The sequence below is a fragment of the Lepisosteus platostomus genome, chromosome 16, assembly GCF_059453375.1.
Source record: "Lepisosteus platostomus isolate fLepPlt1 chromosome 16, fLepPlt1.hap1, whole genome shotgun sequence".
In the NCBI taxonomy this organism is placed as follows: Eukaryota; Metazoa; Chordata; class Actinopteri; order Semionotiformes; family Lepisosteidae; genus Lepisosteus; species Lepisosteus platostomus.
Window position 1 is genome coordinate 1,127,212 of NC_142626.1, and position 23,371 is coordinate 1,150,582.

The following is a 23,371-nucleotide window of genomic DNA, read 5'->3' on the forward strand; positions in this document are numbered from 1 at the left end:
GAGAGAAGCTGGGGGTCAGAGCGCAGGGTCAGCCATTGTACAGCGCCCCTGTAGCAGCTGGGGTGAAGGGCCTTGCTCAGGGGCTCCAACAGAGTAGGATTCCTCTGCCGGCCGCGGGATTTGAACCGGCAACCTCCCAGCCACAGGCACAGATCCTGAGCCACCTATGACCTATTACTGTTTATACACACCCAGAAGTCAGACAAACGAGTGGACTGCTGCCTGTACTGGCCCGGACTCTGCTCCACCTCCGCACCCACCAGCGGGACCAGCACAGCCCAGACCCAACCTCCCCAGGCCTGTGGCGGGGGCCGGGGGAGAAACCACAGAGATCAGCGAACTCTATTAACGAGCAACAGGGAGGAGAACCATTTTGCCTAATCTCCTAATAATTACCCCCCCCTCCAGTAAGCCCAGACAGCATGGAGAGAAGCACATGCCTTCTCCTGTGCTGCAGGCACTGCAGGGGGCTAATGACAAACTCATCAGCACCTCAATGGGCCCCCTCCCCTCACTATTGACTCAAGAGGATATTAAGGGATTTTACTCCAACAACTGGGCCGATCGCATCCTGGGGAAGAGGGGCAGAAACGTGTGAGCCGGTTCTTTATTTTCACGAGAGAGAGAGAGAGAGAAAACACAGTACCAGGCACAGCACAGCCCCCGAACTCAGCCTCTCACCACAGAAGAGGTTTCACGCCCAGACACCACGCACACACAGACTAGCTCCTACCTTTGCCCTTTACGATCAGGGTAAAAGCACAGTACAGCTCAGTAGAGCCCAGTGAGATCGGGGTAAAAGCACAGTACAGCGCAGTAGAGCCCAGTGAGATCAGGGTCAAAGCACAGTACGGCGCAGTAGAGCCCAGTGAGATCAGGGTAAAAGCACAGTACAGCGCAGTAGAGCCCAGTGAGATCAGGGTAAAAGCGCAGTAGAGCCCAGTGAGATCAGGGTAAAAGCACAGTACAGCGCAGTAGAGCCCAGTGAGATCAGGGTAAAAGCACAGTCCAGCGCAGTAGAGCCCAGTGAGATCAGGGTAAAAGCACAGTACAGCGCAGTAGAGCCCAGTGAGATCAGGGTAAAAGCACAGTACAGCACAGTAGAGCCCAGTGCTGTAGCAGACAGGTTCTTAAGCGGTTCCTCTGGGGACGAGGTTTACCAACGCCTCCGGCTCCCGGTCAGCTCCGAGCAGGGCTAAAAATAGGCTCAGCTGGGGGAGGGGGGAGGAGGGGGGGTCTCTCAGAGGAGTCCATGGCATCACTCACCTGGTCTGCGCACAGGAGCTTCACGTCACCCGCGAGAGAAGGACCGGGGATCTCGGGCCGGTCCACTGGGGGTGTCAGAACTCTCGACGGGGGTCCCCAGCAGTGCGCGTGGCCCAAACACCAGGATGAGGGGGAAATCAGCGGAATCGGAGCGAGAGAGACCCCCCCTCCGGCGTTCATCTCCCCTCGTCAGGGGAGCGAGACTCCCGAGTCACCGGAGGGTGAAGACAGGCAGGCCCTTCTCCCAGAGCTGCTGCTGCCAGCAGCACAGCCTCTGCCCCTCATCTGTGATCTCTCTGGGAATACTTTCACCCACTGGGTTCTTTTCCTTTTGTTCCACTTTATTATGAAGCCAGCAGCCATATCACCCTGCAACTCACAACTGGCAACCCACTGGAGCCCAGCAGGTGGGAGCCTGGTCAGTACCTGGAGGGGAGACTCCTGGGAAACACTAAGGCTGCTGCTGGAAGAGGTGTGAGTGGGGCCAGCAGGGGGCGCTCACCCTGCGGTCTGTGTGGGTCCTGATGCCCCAGTATAGTGACGGGGACACTAGACTGTAAAAAGGCGCTGTCCTTCGGATGAGATGTAAAACTGAGGTCCTGACTCTGTGGTCATTAAAAATCCCAGGGTGTTTCTCGAAAAGAGTAGGGGTGTAACCCCAGTGTCCTGGCCAAATTTCCCATTGGCCCTTACCAATCATGGCCTCCTAATAACCCCCCTCTCTGAATTGGCTTCATTACTCTGCTCTCCTCCCCACTGAGAGCTGGGGTGTGGTGAGTGTTCTGGCGCACTATGGCTGCCGTCACATCATCCAGGTGGATGCTGCACATTGGTGGGGGTGGAGGGGATCCCCATTACCTGTAAAGCGCTTTGAGTGGAGTGTCCAGAAAAGCGCTATATAAGTGTAAGCAATTATTATTATTATTATTATTATGAAACACAGCTCCTGGAACTCTTGCTCCAGCCTAAGGTGCGCTGTGGGAAGTATTTCACCGCGACACCGAGCTTCAGAACTGCAGTGTAGTCAGAAGGGGGGGGGAGGCAGGTCACAGTGATGAAGGCCTGGTTCCACACAATCAAAACATTCAAAATGTCCTGTGAACTCATCAATAAAAACAAAATAGTTCAGCTAAGACATATTTACATGGAGCACAGCAGCACAGTGGTCTGCACTGCTGGCCTGGCTTCCACTCCGAACTTGGGGCGCTGTCTGTGTGGAGTTTGCATGTTCCCCTGTGTTCCTGTGGGTTTCCTCCAGGTGCTCCGGTGTCCTCCCACAGTCCACAGACAAGATGGTGGGTTAATAAACTTTGGAGAAAATTGGTCCTTGCGTGTGTGTGTGCGTGCGTGTTCTGGACAGTGATTAGTACAGCGCAGTAGAGCCCAGTGAGATCAGGGTAAAAGCACAGTTAGAGGACAGTAGAGCCCAGTGAGATCAGGGTAAAAGCACAGTACAGCACAGTAGAGCCCAGTGAGATCATGGTAAAAGCACAGTACAGCGCAGTAGAGCCCAGTGAGAGGAGGGTAAAAGCACAGTACAGCGCAGTAGAGCCCAGCGAGATCAGGGTAAAAGCACAAGTAGAAAATGGGCAGATGGAAAAACTTCTTTCCACACAGGGTGGTATGTGGGACAGATGATGAAAACAGCCTGAATTCAACACCAATGAGCTACATCTGGCTCTCCTGTATGTGCTATAACCCTGGCTGGTGTGCATCTTCAGGAAGCTCACACCCTGCCCTCCTGCGATCCGGTGATGTAACAGGTGCTATTTGAGTTGTTTAGGAATGCTCAAGGACTTACGGGCTGTGCTTATTCTCACCTAATACTTTAATGCTCATTAATTCCTGCTCCAGTGACATCCCCCCCGCCCCCCACGCCCTCTCTGATCCAGCTTCAAGTCTGGCCTGGCTGCCACACTCCTACACTAACCCTCCCCGTCTGATCTGGTGTCCAGGGGTACAGATCCAGAGATCGCCAGTCCAGTCTGGGTCACACTGTACCCCTACAGTCCAGTCTGGGTCACACTGTACCCCTACAGTCCACAGCCCACCGGTCCAGTCTGGGTCACACTGTACCCCTACAGTCCAGAGCCCACCGGTCCAGTCTGGGTCACGCTGTACCCCTACAGTCCAGTCTGGGTCACACTGTACCCCTACAGTCCAGAGATCACGGGTCCATCTGGGTCATACTGTACCCCTACAGTCCAGAGATCGTTGGTCCAGTCTGGGTCACACTGTACCCCTACAGTCCAGTCTGGGTCACACTGTACCCCTACAGTCCAGAGCCCGCGGGTCCAGTCTGGGTCACACTGTACCCCTACAGTCCAGAGCCCGTCGGTCCAGTCTGGGTCACACTGTACCCCTACAGTCCAGAGCCCGCCGGTCCAGTCTGGGTCACACTGTACCCCTACAGTCCAGAGCCCACCGGTCCAGTCTGGGTCACACTGTACCCCTACAGTCCAGAGCCCGCCGGTCCAGTCTGGGTCACGCTGTACCCCTACAGTCCAGAGCCCGCCGGTCCAGTCTGGGTCACCCTGTACCCCTACAGTCCAGAGATCGCTGGGACCAGACTGCTCAGGGTCATACAGGAACCACATTTTCACACCTCATCCTTAATCTAAATCCCGACTGACGGTTCCCCACTGGTGAGATTCCCGCGGGAGGCAGGACGCGCTCCCCTGCCCCTGTGATGTGACGAGGCCCGGAATTCGCGGTCCGATGACCACATCGACCGGCCCGCCGCTCCTCCAGGTCCCGACGCTGACCCTCCCTGGGGATGAGCTCCACGCCGGCTGACCCTCTCCTTGGACCCCCCCACCCCCCAGGACGTCCGGGAGGGATCGTAAGAGGGGAGGGTCTCCCCACGGGCTGGTCTCCCCACTGCCAGCGCATTGTCGGGCTCAAAACACAGGTCTGGGCCCAGCAGGACCGACTGTGGAAGACTGTGTCTCCCCCAGCAGGACCGACTGTGGAAGACTGTGTCTCCCCCCAGCAGGACCGACTGTGGAAGACTGTGTCTCCCCCCAGCAGGACCGACTGTGGAAGACTGTGTCTCCCCCCAGCAGGACCGACTGTGGAAGACTGTGTCTCCCCCAGCAGGACCGACTGTGGAAGACTGTGTCTCCCCCCAGCAGGACCGACTGTGGAAGACTGTGTCTCCCCCTCTCCAGCAGGACTGACTGTGGAAGACCGTGTCTCCCCCTCTCCAGCAGGACCGACTGTGGAAGACCGTGTCTCCCCCCCAGCAGGACCGACTGTGGAAGACCGTGTCTCCCCCAGCAGGACCGACTGTGGAAGACCGTGTCTCCCCCCAGCAGGACCGACTGTGGAAGACCGTGTCTCCCCCCCGCAGGACCGACTGTGGAAGACTGTGTCTCCCCCCAGCAGGACCGACTGTGGAAGACTGTGTCTCCCCCCAGCAGGACCGACTGTGGAAGACTGTGTCTCCCCCCAGCAGGACTGACTGTGGAAGACTGTGTCTCCCCCAGCAGGACCGACTGTGGAAGACTGTGTCTCCCCCAGCAGGACCGACTGTGGAAGACTGTGTCTCCCCCTCTCCAGCAGGACCGACTGTGGAAGACTGTGTCTCCCCCCAGCAGGACCGACTGTGGAAGACTGTGTCTCCCCCCAGCAGGACCGACTGTGGAAGACTGTGTCTCCCCCCAGCAGGACCGACTGTGGAAGACTGTGTCTCCCCCCAGCAGGACCGACTGTGGAAGACTGTGTCTCCCCCAGCAGGACCGACTGTGGAAGACTATGTCTCCCCCCAGCAGGACCGACTGTGGAAGACTGTGTCCCCCCCCAGCAGGGCCGACTGTGGAAGACTGTGTCTCCCCCCAGCAGGACCGACTGTGGAAGACTGTGTCTCCCCCCAGCAGGACCGACTGTGGAAGACTGTGTCTCCCCCCAGCAGGACCGACTGTGGAAGACTGTGTCTCCCCCCAGCAGGACCGACTGTGGAAGACTGTGTCTCCCCCCCAGCAGGACCGACTGTGGAAGACTGTGTCTCCCCCCAGCAGGACCGACTGTGGAAGACTGTGTCTCCCCCCCAGCAGGACCGACTGTGGAAGCCTGTCCCCCCCCCCAGCAGGCTGCTAATCCGTTATCCCTGCTAACAGCTCCTGGGAGCACTAGACAGGGGGCCAGCCCTGATCGACAGTGTCGTAAAGCCCTCCTCCAGCCCTAATTAGCCGTCTAGCTCAAGCTGCTGTGATAAGCTGTGATAAGCCCCTCTTTGCCTCACCAACCCTGCTGGAAAACAGCCCCTCCCCCAGCCTTCTGGCACAGCCAGAGAGAGAGCCTCACGCCACACAGAGATCACACTCCTGCTCCGCGCTGACGACCTGCTCCTGCCCACAGCACAGGGGCTGCAGCAGCACTGTCAGACCTGGGCACTGCCAGCCCATCTGGACCCAGAACAGCAGAGCCTGGGACTGCTGGAGCAGGACTGTCAGACCTGGGCACTAAGGTCAATCTGGACCCAGAACAGCAGAGCCTGGCGCTGCTGGAGCAGGACTGTCAGACCTGGGCACTGCCAGCCCATCTGGACCCAGAACAGCAGAGCCTGGCGCTGCTGGAGCAGGACTGTCAGACCTGGGCACTGCCAGCCCATCTGGACCCAGAACAGCAGAGCCTGGCACTGCTGGAGCAGGACTGTCAGACCTGGGCACTGCCAGCCCATCTGGACCCAGAACAGCAGAGCCTGGCGCTGCTGGAGCAGGACTGTCAGACCTGGGCACTGCCAGCCCATCTGGACCCAGAACAGCAGAGCCTGGCGCTGCTGGAGCAGGACTGTCAGACCTGGGCACTGCCAGCCCATCTGGACCCAGAACAGCAGAGCCTGGCGCTGCTGGAGCAGGACTGTCAGACCTGGGCACTGCCAGCCCATCTGGACCCAGAACAGCAGAGCCTGGCACTGCTGGAGCAGGACTGTCAGACCTGGGCACTGCCAGCCCATCTGGACCCAGAACAGCAGAGCCTGGCACTGCTGGAGCAGGACTGTCAGACCTGGGCACTGCCAGCCCATCTGGACCAAGAACAGCAGAGCCTGGCACTGCTGGAGCAGGACTGTCAGACCTGGGCACTGCCAGCCCATCTGGATCCAGAACAGCAGAGCCTGGCGCTGCTGGAGGAGGACTGTCAGACCTGGGCACTGCCAGCCCATCTGGACCCAGAACAGCAGAGCCTGGCGCTGCTGGAGCAGGACTGTCAGACCTGGGCACTGCCAGCCCATCTGGACCCAGAACAGCAGAGCCTGGCACTGCTGGAGCAGGACTGTCAGACCTGGGCACTGCCAGCCCATCTGGATCCAGAACAGCAGAGCCTGGCGCTGCTGGAGCAGGACTGTCAGACCTGGGCACTGCCAGCCCATCTGGACCCAGAACAGCAGAGCCTGGCGCTGCTGGAGGAGGACTGTCAGACCTGGGCACTGCCAGCCCATCTGGACCCAGAACAGCAGAGCCTGGCGCTGCTGGAGCAGGACTGTCAGACCTGGGCACTGCCAGCCCATCTGGACCCAGAACAGCAGAGCCTGGCACTGCTGGAGCAGGACTGTAAGTCCTGGGCACTGCCAGCCCATCTGGACCCAGAACAGCATCTAGGAGTTTGGGGGTCGCCTCTCAGACCAGGAGTACACTCAATGGGACAAACACTCCACAGCAACTCTGCACACAGAGTTCTGTAGAAACACTCTCCATGTGCAGGACTGAATTAGGCTAATACCCACTGCAAATCAGCATACAGAAGAGAGCAATAAAATATTGGTTAGAACTGAATTCGTATCACCACAAGGCCCTGCTGAGCCCAGAGAAGAGCCCCCTGAGCCAGCTGGTCCTGAGGCTCCCCGACACCAGCCAGCCTCAGGACAACACAGCTACAGCACAGGACACACAACACCGCCTCAGACACTGGGACAACACGCTCCGAATTCAAGAAGGACAGGAGGAGGAATACAGAACGAGCAGGAAAGCGTGGGAGGGGAAAACTGAAGGGGGGAGGAATCGAGGAAGCTGCAGTCGAAAGGGGCAAGACATAGAAAGAAAGATAACTTTTGCAAAAGTCTCATTTATATCTCAAGAGTTTTGATACAACGATCAACATAAATACACAAAACCTGTAGCTGCTGCAGTACAGTACCGAGCACCTTCACTGAGGATGGGCGGGTAACACAACACTGCGCGGTCACTCAGCGGCGCCGGACACACGGGCTCGTGACCCAACGGGATTCCTCAATCAGACCCCGTTCGGCACGAGAGCGACCCCTGCAGTCTGCTGCCACCTGGTGTCGGCGGCGGGACTGCAGGTCACTGTGACCAGAGAGCTGCTCGTTTAAAGAAACCAGACTGGACCCCCTCTGTGGGACGTGGGTGGCGGCAGGGGGTTTATTCATAAATAAATTCACTTTAGCAGCAGATTTCACGTTTACGACAACCCGGAGAATTAAAAAAAAAACACGAAAAATCCGAACAGCGGGACGTTTCTCCCAGTTCCAGAGCCGTCCAGTGTCCCTTTAGTAGGGTTTCGGGTCACAAGGTCACAAGGTCGTTGCCGTGACCACCAGTCAGGGCTTTAGAGCACCAGAGACGTCCCGGCTCTCCCGAAGTGCCCTTCCTGTCGGCCTGCCCTTCAGTACAGAGCCTCACCGCCCCCCGGCGCGAGACTCATCTCCCTCGGGGCAGCGCACACACCGCCATCTCACGCCAACACCACCCGAGTGGCTTTCAGTATTAACGACCCACTCCACACAGCCGGGTCGCTCCGGGACGAGCCTCTGCCACACACCCACAACGCTCTGCGTGTCCGCGGTCACACCCGGCTGGCACAGCGCCGGCACCAAGCACCCAGCGGACCGGCTGTCCTCCCGGTCCGGACCAGAACCGCCGGGCCAGCCATCCTTCTGGTCCCAGCCTGTGACTGTGGCTCTGCTCCTGGGGTGTGCGTGGCCCGGCCCGGCCTGGCCCGGCGAGCTGTGTCAGCAGCGCCGCGCGGAGGAGGGGTACTTGGCCTTCAGCCCCTCCTTGAAGCGGCGGAACAGGACCCGGTTCTGCCGGTTCTCCTCCTCCTTCTGGGCGTGGAACTCCCCCGCCACCTTGAACCCGCGGTGGACCAGGAAGGCCGAGCTGAGCACCGAGAAGCGATACCCAGCAACATGGAGCTCACAGGCCTGGGGCAGAGAGAGGGGAGAGACTGAGAGAGGAGGAGAGAGGAGAGGGAGGGAGGAGACAGACAGAGAGAGGAGGGGAGGAGAGAGAGGGAGGAGACAGACAGAGAGAGGAGGAGAGAGGGAGGAGACAGACTGAGAGAGGAGGAGAGAGGGAGGAGACAGACGGAGAGAGGGAGGAGACGGGAGGAGAGAGGGAGGAGACAGACAGAGAGGGGGAGAGAGGGAGGAGACAGACAGAGAGGGAGGAGACAGACTGAGAGAGGAGGGGAGAGGGAGGGGAGACAGACTGAGAGAGGAGGAGAGAGGAGAGAGGAGAGGGAGGAGACAGACTGAGAGAGGAGGAGAGAGGGGGAGGAGGGAGGGAGGGGAGAGAGGAGAGACAGAGAGGAGGGGAGAGGAGAGAGAGGGAGGAGACAGACTGAGAGAGGAGGAGAGAGGAGAGAGAGGGAGGGGAGAGGAGGGGAGAGGAGAGGGGGAGGAGGGAGGGAGGGGAGAGAGGAGAGACTGAGAGAGGAGAGGAGAGTGGGGAGACAGACTGAGAGAGGAGGAGAGAACAGAGGGGAGGGGAGAGGGAGGAGACAGACTGAGAGAGGAGGAGAGAACAGAGGGGAGGGGAGAGGGAGGAGACAGACTGAGAGAGGAGGAGAGAGGAGAGAGGAGAGGGAGGAGACAGACTGAGAGAGGAGGAGAGAGGAGAGAGGAGAGGGAGGAGACAGACTGAGAGAGGAGGAGAGAGGAGAGAGAGGGAGGAGACAGACTGAGAGAGGAGGAGAGAGGAGAGAGAGGGAGGAGACAGACTGAGAGAGGGAGGGGAGAGGAGAGAGAGAGGGAGGAGACAGACTGAGAGAGGGAGGGGAGAGGGAGGAGACAGGGAGGGGAGGGGAGGGGAGAGGGAGGAGACAGGGAGGGGGGGGAGAGGGGAGGAGAGGGGGGACACAGGGAGGGGAGAGGGGGAGAGGGGGACACAGGCTCTACCTGGCTGATGCGGTTGAAGCCGTACTGCCGGAAGCTCTCGTCGAAGGGCGGCAGGCCGCGCGCCCCGATGTAGAAGGGCTCCCAGGGGTCCGTCCAGGCCAGCGTGTAGGCCACCTCCAGCTCGGCGCCGGCCCCCCGCCCGCGCCAGTTCACCCACTGCGAGTAGTTGGTGGGCGCCTGGCACCTCGGGCACAGCTCCTCGTAGAAGGGGCGCACCTCGCCCACCTGGTACAGCTGCAGCAGCTCGGCCTTGGCGGCGGGCACCCGGCGGGCGTGGCGGATCTCGAAGGCGGGCACCACGAAGACCTCGCGGGGGGCGGGGCGCCGGCGCCGCAGCAGGCCCAGGAAGAGGCGGGGCAGGTCGGCGCTGGGCACCATGTCCACGTCGGCCACCAGCACGTACGGGGCGCCCTCCTCGGCGGCGCCGCGGGCCACGTTGCGCAGCAGGTTGTTGGGGTACGACACGTTGCCCCCCAGCGCGTAGTTCCGCAGGCGCCCCCGCTGGGCCTCCAGGCGCGCCCACACGCCCCCGCAGTCCCCCAGGCCCGCGAACGGCGCCCTGTCCTCGGCGGGGAAGCTGGCCGCCTCCCCGGACGGGCACACCAGGTGGAGGTCGACCAGCGCCCGCACGCCGGGGCAGAAGACGCTCAGGGCGTAGGCCAGCGCCGTGGCCAGCCTGGCGTCGGCGCCGTGGGCGAAGACGGCCACGGACAGCGGGGCCTGCCAGCGCTCCAGCAGCGGGCCCAGCTGGTGCAGGTTGTTGATGGACGTGTGGGTGGCCAGCGCAAGGGCCGGAGCCTCGGGCCGCCGGCCGGCCGAGAAGTCGCTCTGCAGCAGGTTCTTGTAGACGCGGTACTGGCCGCTGCCGTCGAAGATGCCGCCGGTGGCCAGCGAGAACTTGAGGCGCTCCTTGTGCGCGTCCCTCTGGGCCGGCCGGGCGCCCCGCCTCGCCGCCCCCGCCGCCGCCGCCCCGAACAGCTCCGAGTAGCGGTAGCGCTGCTGCCGGCCGTGCAGGCGGGACAGGAAGGACAGGTAGAGCAGCTGCAGGAGCGCCACGGCGGCCAGGGCGCCCAGGGCCATCTTGAACAGCGAGCAGTTCTTGGGGAGATGCATTTCCCCAGCCCCCAGCCCCCTTGCAGAGCTCACGCCTTCATCGCCCCCTGCTCTCCTCTCCTCTCCTCTCCTCTCCCCCGCGGGCTTGTCCTCCCTGGGCTGTGCAGGGGCTCACCGGCTCGGCGTCCCTATGCGCTGACCAGCCTCTCCCTCCTCAAGCCCCCGGCCGCATCGGAGATCCGTGCAGAGAGCCTGCAGGGTCGCACCAAAACATTGCGGAGCCGCGGCTGCGCTCGGCTGCCGCCCGTAACACCTCGTATATACGCGCACACTGACATTTCCCCCGAGGTCCGTTCGTCTCTCTCGATCAGAAGTCCAGAGCCGACACGTTACACACACACACACAAAATATGTATAATTAATCTGACAGTAATACGGGTTAGGGGGTAGATATCACATTCAGAAAACACAGTGGTCCAACGCTACTCCCTGATGCTTGCAAATGCAATATGAACTAAACTCCATAACAACATGTGAAAAATAATTTAAAAAGGCCAAAAAAAAACCACCGTTGATATATGCCATAAACTTACTTATTGTGCCATGATTTGTGATTAAATCCGGAACTGTATTGTTAAGTTTTTGTGTTGTCGTTGTTGTTGTTCACTTGTACGTCTTCAATACATTTTCTCCTTTGTCTTATTCGAAATTAGATACAAGTTTTAAAAAAATAAGTCCAGAGCCACCCCGCATGATTTACCTTAATGCGTTTAACGTTTAACGGCGATTAAATGGAGAGAACAAAAACACTCCATTTTTTAAAAGAAAAAAAAAGATGTTTACAGAACTCGGGATTTAAAGATATATCTGTACATGTGATATGGTTATTACGGTAATAGAAAACATCCCGAGTGAGCAGGTTTGGTTTGCGGCGGCAGGTGTTACCGCAGGGCGCCCTCTGTCGGCGAGGGGGTGTTCTAACAGCGCCCGTCGGAAATGAAATCTTTTCAACTCCCCTTGAATTCTAAAAATAAACTCCGCGTTTTTAAACACCATACGAGTGCTCGATTTTCATCTTAGATTTCGTTGACCTGGTGATTTGATTCGGGTGGACCTCCAGCTCTTCTCGCTTCTTAGAGAGAGCAGGTCGACGCGAATTCCGTTCTGGCGCTGTGAGCTGAGGTCTTGTGTTAAACGCCCGCGGTTTTTACAAAATTACAAAAAGATACCAAAAATCGAAGCTTTGTAGACTGGATGGGAAGACCAGAAAAAGAGTACTTCAAGGCACCGTTGTCGAGAGACGAGGTGGCCGAGTGGTTAAGGCGATGGACTGCTAATCCATTGTGCTCTGCACGCGTGGGTTCGAATCCCATCCTCGTCGAAATCTATTTTTTTTTGTTATTTTCCGCTTATTCGTAAATTAGTCTTTAAAATTTAAAAGGGATCCAAAAAACTGTTACAGAAATAAACTACGAGAAGTATACAATGTGGTTTCACATTGAATTGTTGTTTTTTTTCCCCAAATCCGAGTTTAGGAGCTGTTTTAATTTATTGGGCAGCAAGAGTCTTTTTCCTTTTATTACAGTATTTTATCTATGAAATATCACGGGATGTTCATCATAAAACGCACTACTGTGATATTATTGCTCAGTGATGCATCATACACGCCTCAATCCGGGACAGACACGCACGGGAAGCGGCGCCATCTTGGCTCAAACATTTCAGCATAGGACCCCGCATTTGGAATCAAAATGGCTCCCATTCCCCCCAGCTCCGTAGTGGAACGAGTATAGATGAATGCCACACTGAAAAATGAAGCACGTCGTGTCAGCTCTCCACTCGAAACATGGATTTCAAAAGTACGATGGGGGGACACAAATCTGATTTAGTTTCCCAAACGTGCATGGTGCTCAGTCCAAATATCTGCACAGAAGTGCACAAAACGTTTCTTCCTTGTGAGCCTTCTCCGGCATTCCAGAGCTATATAGATCATCTTGTACAAAACATTGAACGGCCTAACGCAGGTGCAGTGACTTATGTCAGGACAGTAAGTCTGACTGCCTAAGAACAGCAGGGCAGCCCGAAACTTTCCAAGTTATTTTGCTAGCGTTTTTTTAACGCGAGGAACGAGCACAACTTGATCCACTAACCGAAACAGGAGGAAGTTCTTTACGTAAAGGGTGGTGGGAGCGTGGAACAAGATGCTGCACATCGGTGGGGGAGGGGAGTCCCCGTCACCTGTCAAGTGTTTTGAGTGGAGTGTCTAGAAAGGCGCTATACAAGTGTAAGCAATTTATAATCATTATTATTAACAAGCTGCCCAGCCCACAGGTCAAGAGCTGAGACTCAGGCTTCTTTCAAGAAACCCCTGGATGAGATCCTCAGATCAATGGGCTCCTCACTGCCATCAATGGGCCAGATGGCTCCTAAGTTGCGATTCATTTTATACCTTATGTACGGGAAGGACCATGTGATTGTTCTGGACTGAAATGCATTATAAGTGGTAAAGAAGCAAAAAATAAACAGAGTCTCCAATGACTTTTTAGGTTTTTATTCATAAAGCAAAACAAAATTAAAAAAAAACTCTACACACAAATACATTACAGACATGGCAAACTGTGCACGCTCTGGCCTGCGAAAAACTGCGACGCCAGCCCCTCCCACCAGCGCGGGCGTCGCTAGGAGACCAGCACACCAGCCCCGCCCTTGGACCCGCCCCCTCCCCCATCGCTCTCCCGGTTGGCCGAGCCCGCCGCTTTCCCCGCCCCCTCCTCCTCGCCCACCAGTCGGATGTTGTAACGCTCCCGGTACTCGTTCAGCTCCCGCCCCTTGGTCTGCATCTGCGCGTTGAGCGACTCCACGATCTTGGAGATCTGGGAGAGGGGGCGGGGAGAAGGGTCAGCACACACACAGGAGGCAAGCTCATCACTCTCACACCAACGCATAAAACGTGAGCAAAAAAATAAATAAATGTGGTATGATTCTCCCCTTCACTTCCTCACACGGTATGAAATGCCCTCCTACCTCTCGACACACACCCATGAGGAGACCGGCAGAACTAAGCCCTCTCCAGCACCACGCTGAATCCTCCGAGGATGACCTCCCCCTTGAACCCCGGCCCCGCCCGGCCCGATCCGGCCCAGCCCACTGGTGCCCTTCCAGAGCCGTGACGGCTTGGGACCGGCCAGCCACACGGGTTCTGGGCCGAAGCCGGTACCCAGGGAGACAAACCGGACTGTGGGACAGGTGGCAGGGTGGCGCTGCTGCCTCTCAAAACGGGGGCCCTGGGGTGCTGTCTGCGTGGAGTCTACATGTCCCCCCCCCACCAGGTTCACATGGGCTTCCTCCCTCCGTCCAAAGACATGATGGTGGATTTCCCGGGATTCTGGTGAAAACTGGGCCCGGTGTTTAATGTGTGATGGACTGGTGTCTCGTCCAGGGTGTAGCCCGCCTTCTGCCCACTCTTTGCCGGGACAGGCCCCGGCTCCGCACCGCGACCCCGAACTGGAGGGGCCGTCAGGAAACGGAGGGACGGTGCCGGGCCCCGGCGCCCTCCCTCCCGGCCGGGCGCCGGCCTCACCTGCTCCTTGTTGCTCTCCAGCGCCGGCAGGACCTCCCTCACCGTCCGCTCCACCAGCACGCCGCCCACCAGGCGGAAGCACTTCCGCGCCGGGTCCACCTCGCGCAGGGTCTCGATCACCAGGCTGGCGGGACACGCACAAGCACAGGGCAGCTCAGGCCAGGCTGCAGGCACAGCGCCCCCTCCTGGACCAGGACCGGACACCCCCACTGCAGACACACTGACCCCTCCTGCACCAGGACTGGACACCCCTGCTGCAGACACACTGACCCCTCCTGGCCCAGGACCGGACACCCCCGCTGCAGACACAGCGCCCCCTCCTGGACCAGGACCAGACACCCCTGCTGCAGACACACTGACCCCTCCTGGACCAGGACTGGACACCCCCGCTGCAGACACACTGACCCCTCCTGGCCCAGGACCGGACACCCCCGCTGCAGACACAGCGCCCCCTCCTGGACCAGGACCAGACACCCCCGCTGCAGACACACTGACCCCTCCTGGACCAGGACTGGACACCCCCACTGCAGACACACTGACCTCTCCTGGACCAGGACTGGACACCCCCGCTGCAGACACACTGACCCCTCCTGGACCAGGACCGGACACCCCTGCTCCAGACACACTGACCCCTCCTGGACCAGGACCGGACACCCCTGCTCTAGACACACTGACCCCTCCTGGACCAGGACCGGACAGGCCTGCTGCAGACACACTGACCCCTCCTGGACCAGGACCGGACAGGCACACTGCAGACAGGCTGCAGACACACTGACCCCTCCTGCACCAGGACTGGACACCCCTGCTGCAGACACACTGACCCCTCTTGGACCAGGACCGGACAGCCCTGCTGCAGACACACAGCCCTTGTCTATGTAGATGAGGTGTAGAGTATGTGTATAGAGTCCATGTACTTCTATATATCCTAGGGCACTCTTGAGCTGGGAGGCACGGTGGTGCAGTGCTCAGGGTTGCTGCCTCACAACTCTGGGGTTCTGGGTTCTATTCTGGACTAGAGGAGCTGTCTGTGTGGAGTTTGCATGCTCTCTCCGCATTCGCATTGGGTCTCCTCCCATGCTGGTGGGGGAACTGGCTTCTGGGAAAACTGGCCCTGTTGTGAGTGTCCTGCCCTGGACTGATGTCCCATCCAGGGTGTATCCTGGTGCGTCCTGCTTGCTGGGATAGACTCCAGCTCCCCAGGGACCCTGTACTAGATAAAGCGGTCAGAAGATGGGCGGATGTGTATTCAGCCCAGTAACAGGTGGACCACTGTATCCACTTGCAGAGCCGAACCCCTGGGAATGAGGATCTGCACAGGGTCCGGACAGGCAGCAGCCTGGGGACGGGAGCAGGCGGACAGCAGACGGTACCTGTGCTCGTTGATTTCCATCTCCAGCTCCGCTGCCTTGGACGCCATGCTGCGCTGCTCCTGTCTCATCCTCTGGAACCCGGCCACCACCTGACAGAGGGAGACACGTCAACAGACTGGACAGGTCCACACACTGCACTGAGAGAGAGGGGTTCATACAGACACACTGACTGGACACTCCAGTACACTAACACTGCACTGAGAGAGAGAGGGGTTAATACAGACACACTGACTGGACACTCCAGTACATTAACACTGCACTGAGAGAGAGGGGTTCATACAGACACACTGACTGGACACTCCAGTACATTAACACTGCACTGAGAGAGAGAGGGGTTCATACACACACACTGACTGGACACTCCAGTACACTAACACTGCACTGAGAGAGAGGGGGGTTCATACAGACACACTGACTGGACACTCCAGTACACGAACACTGCACTGAGAGAGAGAGGGGTTAATACAGACACACTGACTGGACACTCCAGTACATTAACACTGCACTGAGAGAGAGGGGTTCATACAGACACACTGACTGGACACTCCAGTACATTAACACTGCACTGAGAGAGAGAGGGGTTCATACAGACACACTGACTGGACACTCCAGTACATGAACACTGCACTGAGAGAGAGAGGGGTTCATACAGACACACTGACTGGACACTCCAGTACATGAACACTGCACTGAGAGAGAGAGAGGGGTTCATACAGACACACTGACTGGACACTCCAGTACATTAACACTGCACTGAGAGAGAGAGGGGTTCATACAGACACACTGACTGGACACTCCAGTACATTAACACTGCACTGAGAGAGAGAGGGGTTCATACAGACACACTGACTGGACACTCCAGTACATGAACACTGCACTGAGAGAGAGAGGGGTTCATACAGACGCACTGACTGGACACTCCAGTACATGAACACTGTACTGAGAGAGAGGGGTTCATACACACACACTGACTGGACACTCCAGTACACTAACACTGCACTGAGAGAGAGAGAGGGGTTCATACAGACACACTGACTGGACACTCCAGTACATGAACACTGCACTGAGAGAGAGAGGGGTTCATACACACACACTGACTGGACACTCCAGTACATGAACACTGCACTGAGAGAGAGAGGGGTTCATACAGACGCACTGACTGGACACTCCAGTACGTTTCCCTTACCCGTTAAGCAAAACGGGAGCTATTATTAGTGAGGATACAATCATCATATTTTTGTGCCACTAAAAGTAATAAAAATACGGTAGCCAGTAACTGTTCCGACAAATTCGTCGTATTTCGTGAAAACGCCGCGTCCAAACCCGGCTCGTCGCCGTACTGTACACGATAACAGTCCGGTTATCAACACAGGGGCGTTTCAGTCCACAATACAAAGCGTGCGCCCCCTGCGACAGGGGGGCTCTCGTCTGCCGTGCGGTAGCTCATCAGAGCCCGTGTCGTGTCCCGTCGTGTCACCGCACTGCAGCGATTGCATTACTGCTGGTGTTTCCAGAAATCAGGGCTGCTCGGGTTGCGGCGCTGGGCTCAGGCGAGCGTGCGATCAGCCGCCGCATGCCCACACCTCCTCTGCCGCCCCCTCCCCTTCCCAAACCCGGTAAGCCTGGAGAACGGGGCTCCCCGCCGGCCTCGGGCGTTACCTGCTCGGCCGTGGGGCCGGACTGCTTCCCTCCGCCGCTGTTGCTTTTACCACCGGCCGTGCCGCCGCTGCTGGCGCTGCTCGCCGCCATCTTGACTAGGGGAACGGCCGTGCTCCCAGGACCCCTCCTTACTACCCGGGGCTGCCCCGCCAGCTGCCTGCTGGACACCAACGCGAGAAGCGCCGAGACGTAGCCTACCCGTGCGACAACCACGCAAATTCTTTTAATGATAATTAAAAAACAAACAAACAATTAGGTCTGAGGGAAATTCACCTTTAATGGAAAACAGGTAATTGTAATTCATCGAAAACAGCCATTGTCAACATGCCTAGGAAATTTCGTTTTAAGATATTTAGCTGCAGGGGGGAAAATGCCATTTGTTGTCATTATCGTGTAAAGAAGCATTTTCGCTGTATTTGAAATGTGATCTTGTGTACTTCTGAACAGGTATTATAGCGATAATAGACGCATTAAGTCCGTTAATCGTGGAGATCCTCAGGTGGAAACGCATGACCTGTTTATATAAAGTTAGACTAATAGGGTATACATACTGCTGTAGATCTGTAACGCCAGAATGAACAATATAGGCTCTTTCTTTTCATGTCAACCCGTGATCAATTTCTTCCTGAACACAGGTGTAAGCCTAAAACTCAGAGTGCATGTCCTGGACGGTTGTTTCTAACTTTGTTTAATAAAGTAAATCATCTGATACCCAAGGTAATCATTCTGGTTGCAGTTTGGAGAAACGAAATAAAAAAAAAAACACACAAAACAGTTCAAAGTGCGCCTTCACCAGCGGCCACACTCTATTGGTCACAAAACTTGGGCTGTTCTGTTAAATTACAACAGGAGGAGCGACGACCTTTTCTGCCTCGATTGAGGTTCCTGCTCCGGGCTCCGTCCATGCTGCGACGCGGGACGCTGTGGAGTCGAGCGAGCTACGCCTGGAGCACAGCCCTCCGATACACGAGTTTCACGTCTCGGAGAGCGCGCCCAGGCGACCAGGAGAGGTAAACACGCCCCGTGGACCGGCGGGGTATTTAATGGCCGCCGTACTGTACGTGAAAAGCCCGCTTTGTTTGAAAATCTTATCCCGTTCCTCTCGGTCAGGTTTGGGTGTGGTGCCGGTGGGGGCACAGTGGATCAGTGGTTTGCACTGCTGCTGCATGGATACATTTTCGCACCTGGGGTGCTGTCTGTGTGGAGTTTGCATGTTCTCCCCAGGAGAAACTGGCCCTGGTGTGTGTGTGTGTGTGTGTGTGGACCCCACCTTGCGCCCGTTGCTTGCTGGGATAGGCTCCGGTTCCCCCCTGTACTGGATACAGTGGTGAGAGAAGGGCTGGGTGGAGAGTGTGAATGCAGCCCAGGTCTCTGCTGTAAAGGGCACTTGTCTGGCTCTCTGTCCCAACGGGTTGACCTCAGTTTATACTCCAGACCGTCTTCAAACCCAGCCCCTTCAAACCCGGGCTCCTCAGAGCCTAAGAGAGGCTACAAACCGCCTGGCCCGTTTGGGCCTGCAGTGGTGGTCCTGATCCATACAGGTCACCCCCCTCATCGCCGGCGAGCTTGTTTAAGTGACTGATCAGTGCAGCGAGTCAGAATTGTGATGTTATTTATTGTGTCATCTCTACACTTCTACAGCTCTCCTCTGGACCCCCACTCAGAGCGCTTTACAGCTCATGGGGATCCCCTCCACCCCCCCCCCAGCAGTGTGCAGCCCCACCTGGGTGAGGCACAGTCCGCTCCCCCCACCCCAGCTCTCAGCGTGATGGAGCCAGTTCAGAGAGGGGGGTGCTCCTTAGATCTCTATACAGCTGCGATAACAGTCAGGGAGAGAGGCCAGACGGGCCTGAACTGATCCCGGTCCCCCCTCCCGGGACTGAGGCTGATTCCTGTCCAGTCCCGGGGGGGGAAGACTAACACAGGCGCGCTCTCCCCCTCCCTCCTTCCCAGGATGAGCTCCCGCAAGCCGGTGGCCGCGCTGTGCCAGGTCACCTCCACGCCGGACAAGGAGGCCAACTTCTGCAGCTGCGAGGGGCTGGTGGAGCGGGCGCGCGAGGGCGGGGCCTGCATGGCCTTCCTGCCCGAGGGCTTCGACTTCATCGGCTCGGGCCGCGAGGAGACGCTGGAGCTGGCGGAGGCGCTGGAGGGCGAGACGGTCGGGCGCTACGCGGCCCTGGCCAGGTCCGTCCACCGGGGGGCGGCCTGGGGGCTCGTTACTCGCTCAGGCTCTGTTCCCTGCTCTTACTCACATGGAGGAGGAGGAGGAGGAGGAGGGTGGCATCTTTCCCAGTAGAACCAGGAAATAAACCGTAGAGTCCAGGAGAAGCACAAGAGCTGGGTGCCCCCCGTTGTCCAGGGCCTGTCTGACGTCCCTCCCAATTCTCCCTCTCAGGAAACTGGGGATCTGGCTGTCCCTGGGGGGGTTCCACGAGCGAGGGGAGGACTGGGAGAGGGATCGCCGGATCTACAACAGCCACGTGATCCTGGATGACCAGGGTATGCAGCCCCCCACCCCGTCCTGTCCTGTCCTGTCCTGTCCTGTCCTGTCCTGTCCTGTCGTGCTGTTCCATCCACCCACCCATTCTCCCACCACTTCTTCCAGCTCACCGCCGAAGTGAAGCAGGAGCCTATCCCAGCAGGCAGCGGGCGAAAGGCGGGGTACACCCTGGAAGGGATACCAGTCCATCACAGGGCAAAACACACGCATGCACGCACGCTCACACTCACACCTGGGTCGATTTCCCAGAAGCCAAGTAACCCACCGGCGTGTCTTTGGACTGTGGGAGGAAACCCACGCAATCACAGGAGAACATGCAGACTCCACACAGACAGCACCCCTGGTCCGGAATTTAATGTGGGGCCCTTAGCACAGCGAGGCATCATGTTGACCACTGCTGTTTTTACATTGGTCATAATACCTGCTGTCTGTGGCTGAAAAAAGTCAGAAAATTCTACAATGATCAAATAATTCATCATTCATAATTCATTCAGGGCATGGTGACATGACCCCTGTCACTCCACGGCCACACTCATCCTCTCTTTCTCCCAGGTCGCATTGCAGCCGTCTACAGGAAGTGCCACCTGTTTGACGTGGAGCTGACAGGAAGGGGCGTGTCCCTGAAAGAGAGCTCCTTCACCATCCCGGGACCCTGCATCGTCCCCCCCGTCCAGACGCCCCTCGGCAAGGTTACGATTCTTCTCTTCTCTCTTTCACCGTTATCTCCAGCACCGGGGCAGCCGAAGACCACAGGCTGTTAATGGGCTGCCGGTGCAGAATGAACACTGTGGGTCTCCCAGGTGGGGCTGCTGGTGCAGAATGAACACTGTGCGTCTCCCAGGTGGGGCTGCAGGTGCAGAATGAGCACTGTGCGTCTCCCAGGTGGGGCTGCTGGTGCAGAATGAACACTGTGCGTCTCCCAGGTGGGGCTGCTGGTGCAGAATGGCCACTGTGCGTCTCCCAGGTGGGGCTGCTGGTGCAGAATGGAGGCTGTGCGTCTCCCAGTTGGGGCTGCTGGTGCAGAATGAACACTGTGCGTCTCCCAGGTGGGGCTGCTGGTGCAGAATGAGCACTGTGCGTCTCCCAGGTGGGGCTGCTGGTGCAGAATGAACACTGTGCGTCTCCCAGGTGGGGGCTGCCGGTGCAGAATGAACACTGTGCGTCTCCCAGGTGGGGCTGCTGGTGCAGAATGAGCACTGTGTGTCTCCCAGGTGGGGGCTGCCGGTGCAGAATGAACACTGTGCGTCTCCCAGGTGGGGGCTGCCGGTGCAGAATGAACACTGTGCGTCTCCCAGGTGGGGCTGCTGGTGCAGAATGAGCACTGTGTGTCTCCCAGGTGGGGGCTGCCGGTGCAGAATGAACACTGTGCGTCTCCCAGGTGGGGCTGCTGGTGCAGAATGAACACCGTGCGTCTCCCAGGTGGGGCTGCTTGTGCAGAATGAACACTGTGCGTCTCCCAGGTGGGGCTGCTGGTGCAGAATGAGCACTGTGCGTCTCCCAGGTGGGGCTGCTGGTGCAGAATGGAGGCTGTGCGTCTCCCAGTTGGGGCTGCTGGTGCAGAATGAGCACTGTGCGTCTCCCAGGTGGGGCTGCTGGTGCAGAATGAACACTGTGCGTCTCCCAGGTGGGGGCTGCCGGTGCAGAATGAACACTGTGCGTCTCCCAGGTGGGGCTGCTGGTGCAGAATGAGCACTGTGTGTCTCCCAGGTGGGGCTGCTGGGGCAGAATGACCACTGTGCGTCTCCCAGGTGGGGGCTGCTGGTGCAGAATGGCCACTGTGCGTCTCCCAGGTGGGGCTGCTGGTGCAGAATGGAGGCTGTGCGTCTCCCAGTTGGGGCTGCTGGTGCAGAATGAACACTGTGCGTCTCCCAGGTGGGGCTGCTGGTGCAGAATGAGCACTGTGCGTCTCCCAGGTGGGGCCGCTGGTGCAGAATGAGCACTGTGCGTCTCCCAGGTGGGGCTGCTGGTGCAGAATGAACACTGTGCGTCTCCCAGGTGGGGCTGCAGGTGCAGAATGAACACTGTGCATCTCCCAGGTGGGGCAACAATTCGGTGGAGGATGATGTGGGTCTCCCCCTTTATGTGAAATGCTCTGCTATACCAGTACAAATCCAGTCTGCCATTACTGATATCACCAGAACTTTTAATTTGACTGAATCAGGTAAGGTCTTCAGCTGTAATTAATGATCGCATCCAGCTGTTTTGTTTTCCAGCTGGGACTGGGCGTGTGTTATGACCTGCGCTTCCCTGAGTTCTCATTGGCCCTCGTGCGGAAGGGGGCGGAGATTCTAACCTATCCTTCAGCCTTCACCGTGGCAACAGGGACCGCCCACTGGGAGGTGAGGAAGTGACCTCACGGACGCGATGGAGAGGAGGACGGGGTGGGCGGGGCCGACGTGTGTACGGCTATCTTTCAGTGAGTTTTAGGACTGCTGTCGGTAGCAGTGTCTCTGCTGGGCTTGAGCAGGGAGATCCACAGACACGGACTTGTGTCGTCCCTGGTGTTTTCGGCACAGAGAGATGGCCTGGGTGCCCAATGTGAGAAGCCCACACAAGCAGTCATGCACACATTCTTAAGTCATGGGTGTCAAACCCAGTTCCCTACTCCACATTAACCCTGAGTGTCGTTGGGCGACTTGGACACATGCAGGACGATCCTACAGGCCAAAGCCTAGTGAGGCCCTGTTGTTGGTAACTGACCTTAACTTGACCTGGGAAACCAAATCGAATCGCCTCCCGGGCGTTAGAAAGTAGTTTAAAATTGAAGAAATGATGAACTTGTCTGGGGCAATGAGAGAGACTTCATTGACACCCGAGATCTTCATCATTCCTCAGTCGAACCCGAGCCCCTCCAGGCTGTTCTGGTTTGTACGCAGCCCGGCCCGGGGTGACTTCATCGCTGCAGTTGGCGGGAGTGTGGGTGAAGGTGATCGAAGGAGAGGGGTCCCCGTCTCTGAGGCCTGTTCCTCTGCGTGTGCCCCAGGTCCTGCTGCGTGCCCGGGCGATCGAGACGCAGTGCTTCGTGCTGGCCGCCGCCCAGGTGGGGCGCCACCACGCCCGCCGCGCCTCCTTCGGCCACGCCCTGGCGCTGGGGCCCTGGGGCGAGGTGCTGGGGGCCTGCGGGGCCACGGAGCCCGGGCTGGCGCTGGTGGAGGTCGACCTGCAGCGCCTGCGGGAGGTGAGGAGGGACATGCCACTGCAGCAGCACCGGCGGGGGGAGCAGTTCTACAGCCAGGACTGAACCACTGGACACCTGCGGCGGGGGGAGCTATTCAACTTGTTCTCCTATTCTGTGTGCAGCCCTGGGGGGGGCAGCACAGAGTCCCACTGCTTCTGCTTGCAGCCTCTGACCTTAATGACCTAATTGAACATTAAGCAATTAATTTATGGTCAGTTTCTTCAGTTTGTAATCTGTACCGAACTGAAAAGCTTCTTCCTCCCTGAGCTTCTGGGGCTGTAGCGAAATCTGGGGTACGTCCCTGAGCTCTGGGGTACGCGCTTAAACAGGCGCAGTGGCCGCACTGCGTTGTTGTAGCGCCCCCTGGCGTGTGAAGGAGAGGAGAGCCGCCGCGGTTCTGCGTCGGCACTGAGCTCCGTGAGAATATCTCCCGTGCCGCTGGAACTGTCACATAAATTCTGCTTCAGTTATTAAAATCACTTTTTCAGATCTGATTATTTTCTTGTCGTTACTGCGTTAGGTTCACGGCTTTCGCCAGTGTGACCGAGAGCGGCGATGTTTTACAATAAAAACCACAGATGGCGTACACCAATACGACTTTGTTAACACGCAGCGTGCCCAAGGAAAG

General features: G+C 57.9%; 3 protein-coding genes and 1 non-coding gene across 5 annotated transcripts; 2 read left to right on the plus strand and 2 right to left on the minus strand.

Moving 5' to 3' along the window:
• Nucleotides 1-7,309: 7,309 nt before the first annotated feature.
• Nucleotides 7,310-11,343, minus strand: b4gat1 (beta-1,4-glucuronyltransferase 1). 2 transcript variants are annotated; one of them, XM_088608603.1, is made up of 2 exons: nucleotides 9,404-11,343; nucleotides 7,310-8,451 (listed from the first exon to the last, which is right to left on the minus strand). In XM_088608603.1, exons 1-2 carry the CDS (start codon nucleotides 10,514-10,516, stop codon nucleotides 8,272-8,274), a joined length of 1,293 nt encoding a protein of 430 aa, XP_088464729.1. In that variant the 5' UTR covers nucleotides 10,517-11,343; the 3' UTR covers nucleotides 7,310-8,271. The 2 variants fall into 2 exon arrangements, with proteins under 2 accessions (XP_088464729.1, XP_088464728.1); XM_088608602.1 differs by having other exon boundaries at nucleotides 7,310-8,428; nucleotides 9,404-11,310.
• A 412-nt stretch (nucleotides 11,344-11,755) lies between these two features.
• Nucleotides 11,756-11,837, plus strand: trnas-gcu (transfer RNA serine (anticodon GCU)). The gene has a single exon. It is a non-coding gene; the product is annotated as a tRNA-Ser (tRNA).
• Nucleotides 11,838-12,991: 1,154 nt separating this feature from the next.
• On the minus strand, nucleotides 12,992-17,198 carry pfdn2 (prefoldin subunit 2). The gene is made up of 4 exons (XM_088608605.1): nucleotides 17,066-17,198; nucleotides 15,407-15,495; nucleotides 14,037-14,160; nucleotides 12,992-13,329 (listed from the first exon to the last, which is right to left on the minus strand). The coding sequence occupies exons 1-4, from the start codon at nucleotides 17,153-17,155 to the stop codon at nucleotides 13,135-13,137; spliced, it is 498 nt and encodes a 165-aa protein (XP_088464731.1). The 5' UTR covers nucleotides 17,156-17,198; the 3' UTR covers nucleotides 12,992-13,134.
• Nucleotides 17,199-17,218: 20 nt separating this feature from the next.
• nit1 (nitrilase 1) lies at nucleotides 17,219-23,237 on the plus strand. The gene is made up of 7 exons (XM_088608604.1): nucleotides 17,219-17,354; nucleotides 17,915-18,075; nucleotides 19,019-19,249; nucleotides 19,461-19,564; nucleotides 20,118-20,254; nucleotides 21,779-21,904; nucleotides 22,549-23,237. Exons 2-7 carry the CDS (start codon nucleotides 17,969-17,971, stop codon nucleotides 22,804-22,806), a joined length of 963 nt encoding a protein of 320 aa, XP_088464730.1. The 5' UTR covers nucleotides 17,219-17,354; nucleotides 17,915-17,968; the 3' UTR covers nucleotides 22,807-23,237.
• Nucleotides 23,238-23,371: the final 134 nt, after the last annotated feature.